Consider the following 9948-nt stretch of genomic DNA (forward strand, 5'->3'; position numbering starts at 1 on the left):
CATTAATCACACTTTTTTTTTGGAGAGGAGCACAGCAGTGGTAGGGTTATGACTGGATATGAAAATGGTCGGAAGAATTGGCTTATGCATTTTTTTTTCCTCTTGAGGCTTTATTTTCTTCTTGCAAAGGACTTTTCCCCCCACTCTTAGCTAATTAAGTTAAATGCAAAAATTAATTAATACATTAACACTTTGTTTTTGGGGTTTAACACCAGCATTACTACTTCTGTTTATATGCTGTGGGGGAGGATGACAGTCCACCTCACCTTCTTTCTCACCTCAAACTCCTAAGAACTTCTGGATTTGGGCAGGCAAAACTGTTATTTTGGATTGCACCTATTAATTCTTTCCTATAACTTCTTGCTAGTTGATATAGCTTCGCTCTGATGCCTCTTTAATAAAAGTTTGGGGGATGTTTCATGTATACCATATACTACAAGTCTCTCTATTTTTACATATTGTAAGACTCCTCTGCAAAAACATTTAGTTAAAAATGTAATGAATTTTGCCTAAAAGGAAGACAGAAAGGTAGGCTGATATGGGTACCCTGAAGAAGTTTCTGATTCTAGAAGGAGATGTTTCAGCTTGAACTGTATGTTGTTATAAATCCTAGCAACAGTTATTAATTCAGTGAAAAACACAGAAAATTTAACTGTCAATAAGAACAGTAGGTGCTTCATTGTTGTGTGACTACAAGGGTGGACACAGATACCACCTTTGTGCTGCCATAAAAAAAATTATGGTGGCACAACAGCCAAGCAAACAGATGTCTGTACCCCTTATTGTGCCACTAATGGCCAAAATTTGTGGTGGCAACAGAGGTGGTATCAATTTGTGCCACTTGTTGCAGCAGATGTCTCTTAGGTTTATGACAGGACTGTGTGGTCAACTCAGAGCTGCCCATGCACTACAGCCACCCTGAGCAGGCAATATAGGGGTGTCAGGAACCCATCCTGCACAATCTGGGAATTCCCATTTCTGAGGTGCATAGTAACAGGCCCCTGAAGTCCATGCAGTGCCTGCCTGGGTTCCCCCATTTGGGATTTCCTGGACACCTGTCGAGCACTCCGGTGTGGTCCCAGGCCTGGGAGTGCCATTCAGCTGATTTGTAGCTGATTGCTGGCCTTAGCCCTGGGACCACACTGCAGTGTCCATCTTATGCTGGTGCAGGACTCTGGAGCATGTCACTAAGCAGAGAAAGCCAAGGTTTCCCTACTTACAGAGCTCCCCTGGGAGCTTCACATCACCCATTGTCCTGTAAGATGAACGGGTGATGTGTTTCACTCAGTGAAATGGATCAGTTGTGCTGGGACTTGTCCTGTTGTAGCTGATTCACTTCATTTGGCAACATCTATTCCTAGCCTTAGCAGAGAAAATGATAACGTTTAGAAGCTTCAGCTAGGTACTGTAATATTAGTACCAATTTACCACAAGATTGTCAGTCTCTTTTTGCGACAGTTTATTTGTGCTGTGTAGAGATTTCTAAGCTAGATCTTTACATTAGCTGCTGAACTGGAAACATTAAAAGTTGAGGTCAGCTATACTAAGAAGAGCAAAGCTCTTGGTACTCTGGCCAGATCCCTGAGGACTGGAAAAGTGCCAACGTGGTGCCCATTTTTAAGAAGGGGAGAAGGGATGAGCTGGGTCACTGTAGGCCAGTCAGTCTTACCTCTATCCCTGGGAAAATACTGGAAAAAAAATCAAAGAGCACATTTGTGAAGGCCCAGCAGGGGAAACAATGCTGAAAGGAAACCAGCACAGGTTTGTCATAGGTAGATCCTGCCTGACAAACCTTATAGCCTTTTATGACCAGGTCACACAGTGCCTTGACACAGGAGCTGAGGCTGATGTAATCTGCCTGGATTTTAGGAAGGCATTTGACACAGTTTCGCATCCTGTTCTTATATGGAAGCTAGCAGGGTGGGGAGTGGATGCCTACACAGTAAGGTGGGTGGCCAGCTGGCTTAGGGACTGCCCCCAGAGAGTAGTGGTGGATGGGTTGTTCTCGGCCTGGAAGGAGGTGGGCAGTGGGGTCCTGCAGGGTTCAGTCCTTGGACCGGTGTTATTTAATATTTTCATCAGCAATTTGGATGAGGGTGTAGAGAGCACCCTCTCCAAGTTCGCAGGTGATACCAAGTTATGGGGCAGAGTTAACACACTGGAGGGCAGGGAGCAGATACAGGCCGACCTGGACAGGTTAGATCAGTGGGCAGAACAAAATAGGATGCAGTTCAACAAAGACAAATGTAAGGTACTCCACCTAGGAAGGAGGAATCCCAAGCACACCTATAGGTTTGGGGACGACCTCCTCAGCAGCTCAGAGGCTGAGAGAGATCTTGGAGTCATAGTTGACTCCAAGGTGAACGTGAGCCAGTAGTGTAACGAGCCATCAACAAGGCTAGTCGCACCTTGTTGTGTATTAGCAGATGCATGACCAACAGATCAAGGGAGGTGATGCTCCTTCTATCAGACTTCAGTTGGAGTACAGTGTCCTGTTCTGGGCACTGCACTTCAAGAGGGACACGGGGAATCTGGAGAGGGTTCAGAGGGGAGGGCCACTCGCGTGATTAGTGGCCTCTGTGAAAGACCCTACGAGGGGAGGTTGAGAGATCTGGATCTCTTCAGCCTTCACAAGAGACGGCTGAGGGGAGACCTTGTAGCTGCCTACAAGTTTATCAAAGGAGGACAACAGGGCGGTGGTGATGCGCTATTTACCAGAGCGCCCCAGGGAGTAACTAGGAACAATGGGTGCAAACTAGTGGAGAGTAGATTTAGGTTAGACATTAGGAAGAAATTTTTTACAGTAAGGGTGGCCAGAATCTGGAATGGGCTCCAAGAGAGGTAGTACTATCATCTGACTTGGAGGTCTTCAAGAGGAGGCTTGATAGTCACCTGGCTGGGGTCATCTGACCTCAGTCCTCTTTCCTGCCAGGGGCAGGGGGTCAGACACGATGACCCAATGTGATCCCTTCCGGCTTTACAATCTATGAATCTGTTAACCCAGTCAGCATTTCTAATGCTAATCTACTGCTGGTGGTTTGGGACTAAGTGTGTACTGAGCTATTTCTGGTATTTCTGTACTATTCTACCTTGTGGACATACCCAAAAAGCGCATGTTTTATTTAAAAGGATGTCATTGAAGTAGTAAAGACCATACCTCTTTCCCAGAAGTTTTTTATTACTGTCATCCAAATCCTTGCAAAAGGCAAGGCTTTCTGAGGCTGATATCTGCTATTGGACCCAATTGCATAGTTAGTCTAGAGTTAGACAAGCTTTTGAATGTAAGACATTCTTCAGGACAAAAGCTTGTATAACTATCCCAACTATGCATTTGGTTCAATAAAAGATATCACCATAAGAAATCCTTGCCTAGCACAATTCCTGGACCATCACAGCTGCAACATCACTCTAACACCATCCAAATCATTGAAATTTACTAAATAAAAGATCTTGAGTATACTCTAAAGCCTAAAATTAAAGAACTTGCTACTTCTGCAGAGAGACTCAGACCCACTTTGTTTATAGATGTACACTTTGTGCATGTATAATCTATTCCTGTAACCACAGGGAATATTTGAATTAGAAGTAATCTTGACATAAAGAATAAACTGACATAGACAAAGCTGACATATTGCTATGTGCAAAAAGCCACTGTATTTCTGTTAACAAATACAAATCCTATTTTTTAAGAATTGAATGAGTCGGTCAAGATATGTATTAGACAAATGCAAATACCTGATAATCTTAAAAATAAGAGTTGTCAGTTGAAATGTTTATCTTGCCTGAGCTGAGACATAGAGTAGGTATGTGGCGTGATTATACAACAAAACTGTTTATACAGGTACCCAGCTTATGCATGCAACCATGGCAAGTACATGTTGAAATTTAAGGGCATGTTTGTATGTATCAGGCCATTAGTTATTAAAATAGTTCCTTAAATTATGTGCTGTTTTTGTTGGTCATGTAAGCAGTCTGAAAATATCATCAAGCGTAAAGTAAAGAAATTGCAGGGCAAATCAGATGCGATAATGTATGTACAATTTTTTTTTCAGTCCTCTCTTGGTATCACTTTAGCATTAAAATAACACAGATGTTTCATTTTTTCCCCCCTTTGTGTCTCATATACTTATTCAAGGTTTTCTTTTTCCCCCTTGTAGGAATTGTGGTGCTTGGATTAAATAGACCTCATGCCAAGAATGCACTTAATAAAAATCTTTTAAAAATGGTAAGTGGAAAAAACTAACTGCTTCTAATGTGAAGGTAAAACATTTGAATTAAGTGTTTGAAAAGTATTTGGTTTTCCCCTCCTCCTTTTCTCTGTAGATGTCAAAAGCTGTGGATGCTTTGAAATCTGATAAGAAAGTACGAACTGTTATATTCCGGAGTGAAGTCCCTGGGATATTCTGCGCTGGTATGCAAACTTAATTTTATTATGAAGTTAGAAATCCATAGTCTCGTAGTACAGTAGGAATGGCCAAGATTCAAAGGAAGCATTGTATCATTTGCTCATGTTCATCTCAGTAGCAAGTAAAACTTATGTGACTTTTTTTTCTTTTCCCCCTTTAATAAGGAACTAACATAATTTGCTGGTAGTAAATGATTTAATCAGATTCAATACATTCCACCCTTTGTGGTGAAAAACTACGTTCGGTTGAAGTTTCAAAAACTTAACAATATTCAAGTCACACATGCTTATTTTCACAGTTTTAAAGAAACCACCAATTTGTTTGAAATTATTGGCTAACCACCTGGAATCAGTCTGTTGAAATGTTAAGCTAGCTTTTGATGCTTGTAACCACTCCTGCAAGTGTCAAGAGAGTATTTTCATTTTATTTAGTTACAAAATTAAACTGGATGTACAAATCAATTTATTGTGTCTATCCAATTCAGGGTAGTGATTGATTCATTCAGATTAGATAAAACAATTTGGAAAGCATTTTACCTTCTTCCCCTTCCTCTCTTTTTTCCCACCCCCCATACTCTGAGTAAAATTGGTGTGAGAGAGTCAGATCTACTGATTTTTTTACAACTTAAAGCAGATGACCAGAAGCAATTAATTTAGTTTGCTACCTAAAAATATTAAATGAAAAACCTTTTTTTAACATTCTATATCCAGTATGCCAAGTATTTTTAAAACTAATGAAAACAGTATTTGAAAATGTGACTTGTTCATTTTTAACTGAATGCCATTTTCCATCAAAATGTGGGTTGACACGGATCAAAAAGAAAAAATTGTTATCTAGTAAAATAAGAAATGCATCAATTATCACTTTTTAACATAAAATAGAAAATGAGTCTATGTACATGTGTAGTGTATCTTCATGATTAGCAGAAAGTAAGATACATAAAAGTGATTCTGTTCAGTTTCAAATCATAATGTCTTAATGGATACCAACCACAGATAAATCAACCTTTTGAAATAGGAAAATAACTAAAAAGTACAAATGCAAAGCAAGAGTAGAGCTGAGCTGGTGGTTTTAAATCGCTCTCGTGGAGTGTAAATGGTAAACAGAAGAGGATGCCCTCTTATTTTCAGTTTGGAGTTGTGAAACCTGTTATAGTAACATATGAAACTGTAAAATACACTGGTATAAAAACAATTGATTTTTTTTTTCAACTTCCTGTTCCACATTTTTAAATAAATGTGCATAACTATTGAAGAATGGGGAATGCGTAGGATCATAATAGTGCATAAAAATGCACCGTGAGTTATACCTGTACCTATGGAAGCCTTTTGATGAATTTTGCTACCAAACAATATTTTTCAGAATTTTTTTTTTTGACTGATTTGGTAGCTGAGATGTAGGAAACATGAGTTCATGACTATCAGCACTCATTCAGAGGAAAAAAGGAACTTAGGCTAAGTATAGACATTTAAAAAGCCTGAGGTGAAATTGATCTAAGTTATGCGGTTTTCTGTAAGCAGTATAGTTTAGATTGGTAGTGAACAGAACATACACTTGCTCTTTGAGGATATGGGGGTGGGGGGCAAATCTTAAACTGGGCTCTGCCATTTTTAAAGCAGTCTGTGTGTGCTAAATGTCTCTTATGGGTATAGACTGGCTTTGGGCATTGACCTTCTGTTCTGTTACGGCTATAGACCAGTTTCTGATCACTTACACTTTTACTGGTATATTGTTTGTACCTGGGCTTGGGTAGGTCATTGAATTGATGTGCTTGGGCTCCAATGGTAGTTGGTTCATTTAATTTAACACCCTTTGCTGGTTAGTTTCTCAAAGCTGTGATTGGCTCCAAAGAGTGTTATTGCTTCTCCATGATTGAAAAGTAGGAAGTGTTGGTTTATGCTGCAGATTGCAGCATGTTACAGAGCTACATAACAGCTTTAAATATGCTTGCTCAGGTAGGTGGAAGAGTCAGGTAGCACCACCTCTTAAGGTGGTTGATACTTTACTCTTGTAGGATACTGTTTTTATATGCTTGTAACTTTGGCAAACTGGAATGGTCCTTTGTTTTTCTATATGCCTCTCTGCCCCAATTAAAATTTTATTTTTTGAAAACTTCAGCCAAAATAGTTCACTTGTGTCCAAGATAAGGGTGGGAGAGAAAAAGTTTTAAGACACAAATCAAAAATATCCTTTCATACATAGTTCAAAAGAAAAGCAAAACATTGGTGACGTCTTTGGAAAATTATAGCTTTCCAATGCTTGAAAGGTGAGATTTGACAGTTAACAGAGGAGAGGAAGGTCTTTATGCTGGGACTCTGTCATTTTCTGACCTCCATGAGATGTATATAGATTTGGCTAAGTTACTTTGGCTTTTGGGGGAAAAAAAAATAAAGCATTTGACATATATGTAGTAAAGGTTTATCAAGATGGGGAATATTCCCCAAATATTTCCTCCATATTGGGCATATGTCAAGTTAGTATTTAGCAGAGCATTCCTTATAATTGCAGCTCTGGCCTGTGCAGCACCCAGCAGCAATCATCTGGATTGTCCCGTGTTCCTGGTGACCTCTTCCGTTGGGTCCTGGCAGCATGGAGGATGAAACTACATGATTCAAGCACAAAAGGGACCAGAGCTGATCTGATCTGATGGTGGGTTGGTGTGAGGGGATGATTGGATTTACAGAAAGGCCACCAAACAGAGAATGGGACTAGGTGTTGGGGCAGGTGAAAAGTGGGACTGTTGGGTAAGGAAACTGGAGGTGTGGACAAATGTATCATTGAGCTGTTTTAAAAGATAAGAGGGAGCTAACTGTTATGTCTTGTTTTGGTGTGATATGAGTTAGTTAAATTACCCTAACTTTGAGTCTTGAATTACAATTGAAATTGAAGCTGTTTAGCTACACTTATATTGCTACAGAATCATTTAGCTGTAATGTTTGCATTGTAGCAGCTTATATCAGTATCCTTTGATACTGCTACAATTTTTACAGCAGTTTGTGTTCTGGATTTGGGCTGGAGTGGATACTGGGGACTGGGAGTGACTGAGATGGTAAGCTCTTATGGGAGAGACTATGAGTTGCTGGGATGAGAGCTTGAGGAAGGGAAACCAGAATGAGTAGCCAGAACTGCGATAGAAACATAGGACTGAAAGTGGCCTCCTGGGCCACTTATATTTGTTCCATGTATTTGCCCAAGAGTTTCCCAGAATTGTCATTTGTGATTCTTGTACACTATGCTAAGCAAAAAAACAGAAAAGCTGAGAACACCATAGGACAGAGCTGCTCAGGGCTCTTGCTGTGCCCAGCACCTTGTCCCCGTGCCATGCAGGCAGCATGAGCCCCTGCTACCGCTGCCACTTGAATAGCCAAGTTCTGCCCCCTCCTTCCAGCCGTGTAGGCTGTGAGTTCACTGGGCCCCGTAACTCTCTGCTGACCTGACCTGGAGACCTAGGGGAATAATTCTTTCCTGACCTCAAATTTGTCTTTGTGGCCATGGGCCTCTCCCCTCTTTAAGTGCAGACAGGAGAATTGTCACACCCAAGTCAAAAAGCAACTCTTAGTTGTGGCCAATGCCCCAGTGCTTCAAAGGACTGTGACACCCTCAATACACTCAACATCAGTAGTATTTACATAGAGAAAATATTTCTTCCTGCGTCTTACAGGCAACCAGCGCAACACCTGCATCGCTGGATTTCCAGATACCTGCCACATTGCAAAGGAGTTATCTGTGTTAACCCTATGTGGAGATTGTAAATACTTGATTCCATATGTTACATGTACTGATTTGTTAAGCCAATAGCTCTCTATCATACTGTTACCTTATGAAGGTTGGACTCACTTTAAGTGAGTCAGATTCTTTGTTCTTGTTATTTTACTCAGAAGGGATTCCAGGCTACAAAACTTAACTCCTTTGGGCATCTTCTAATTTCCAATCTAAATTTGTTCATAACCAGTCGTGCCTTTGGATTTCATGCCCGTGTTTCTTTAGCCTGAGCTCTTCTCTCTTCCAAATATTTTATCCTGTGAATAAACTTGTAAAAAGTACTACTGTCCTCTCTTAATCTTTGTCTTTGTTAAGCTAAACAAACCATTCTTGTTTAATATTTCATAACCAAAAGTCTCCATTCCCTGTACCACTTTAATGAGCTGCCTTTGTGTGTGTTAGAATTCAACAAAGGGCAGTCCAACTTAGTGGCCACAGGTTGTATGCCACATGGGCTGCACTGCGTGGCCTCGCCTGCCACCGTGCATCTCCAGCATCCTGGGTGTCTCTCCCCTGCCTCCCTTCTGCTTCCCTGCCAAGTCCACCAGCTGTGAGATCCACAGGTTGTGTGATGCCCCACCCCACCCCCAGTGGTGAGTGCAGGCAGTGGAAGATGGAGGAGGAGGAATGGGGGCCCTGGAGACAGGCAGCAGCAAGAGGAGAGTAATAGAGGAGGCAGACCCTGGGCTTGGGATCCTGGGAGGTGGTACTGTCATTCAACCTCTTGGGGCGCGTCCACACATGCAAGCATGTGTGCTTGCAGCAGCTCAAATAGAAGCAGTGCAAATATGAGCCAGGGCTTTTTGCTTCAGCACACGTGCTCGGACACGCACTTCGTTGTGGAGCAAATTGTACCACTTGGGACAAAATAACCCTGCCTAGCTCCTCCCAGATCTTCAGTTAGGGGAAGCTAGAGCCCAGCACCTGTGCTGTCCCCAGCAGTATAAAAAGCTGCCCTGTCCTGGCCCCAGCAGTATAAAAAGCCACCCTGGCAAGTAGCTCAGGGCTGCTAGCTCTCAGGAGCTTCTGGGGCCCAACCAATTGGTACCTGGAGAGACTACCCCTTGTGCCCCACTTGGCCAGGAGGTCAGCCACAGCCAGCTGGGTCCAAGGTGCCAGCTCTGAGTAAGCAGGGTCCTGCTACTGGCTGCCCTAGTAGGAATTTTGGAGTTCCCTATTGGAAAACTGAAAAATCCCCGATTAAAAAAAAAAATCCCAAAGTCACTCTCTAAAATACTCCCAATCCATGTTCCTCCACAAGTAAAACAAAAGATCACTGTAAAGAGAGAGAGGCGGAGACAGCTATCGGTTGGACAATGTTTTATTGACGTATCTACAGTGTTAAAGCAAGTCTCTTATAATAAAATGAACTCTAAATACAGGTTTCATGAATACATATTTTGCTGCCCCCACACAAGGCGTTCATCCCCCGCACAAGAGGTATGACCCCAACACAAGGGGCTTGGCCCCCAACAGAGGGTTCAGCCTCCACACAAGGTCTACACCCCCCCAACAGGGGGTTCAGCTCCCTCAACAGGGGGTTTGTCCCCCACTACCACCCCCTGCAAGGCCCACATGCCCCACCCCAGCCCCCCGATTGCTGCCCTACCTGGCCCCATCCCCCACCAGCTGCTGCAACCCCTCCAATCACTGCCTTACCCAGCCTCACCCCCCAACTTGCACCCCCAGACCCCTATGGCTACGTCCACAACCCCAGGCACTATCGCTTAAAAATAACCCAGAAAAAAATAGGAAAAAAAGCCTCTGCTTACATTAGAAG

The 9948-nt window shown here is 42.3% G+C and overlaps 1 protein-coding gene across 1 annotated transcript in view; it reads left to right on the forward strand.

Moving 5' to 3' along the window:
• AUH (AU RNA binding methylglutaconyl-CoA hydratase) overlaps positions 1 to 9948 on the forward strand; it is a 275169-nt gene that overhangs the window by 25514 nt on the left and 239707 nt on the right. The window contains exons 2-3 of the mRNA XM_019517296.1: positions 4158 to 4225; positions 4324 to 4411. Of these exons, the coding sequence (XP_019372841.1) occupies positions 4158 to 4225; positions 4324 to 4411 (156 nt within the window). The remainder of the gene's footprint in view (positions 1 to 4157; positions 4226 to 4323; positions 4412 to 9948) is intronic.

Source organism: Gavialis gangeticus, unplaced genomic scaffold (assembly GCF_001723915.1).
Source record: "Gavialis gangeticus isolate Ggan-Ray unplaced genomic scaffold, GavGan_comp1, whole genome shotgun sequence".
Taxonomy (NCBI): domain Eukaryota; kingdom Metazoa; phylum Chordata; order Crocodylia; family Gavialidae; genus Gavialis; species Gavialis gangeticus.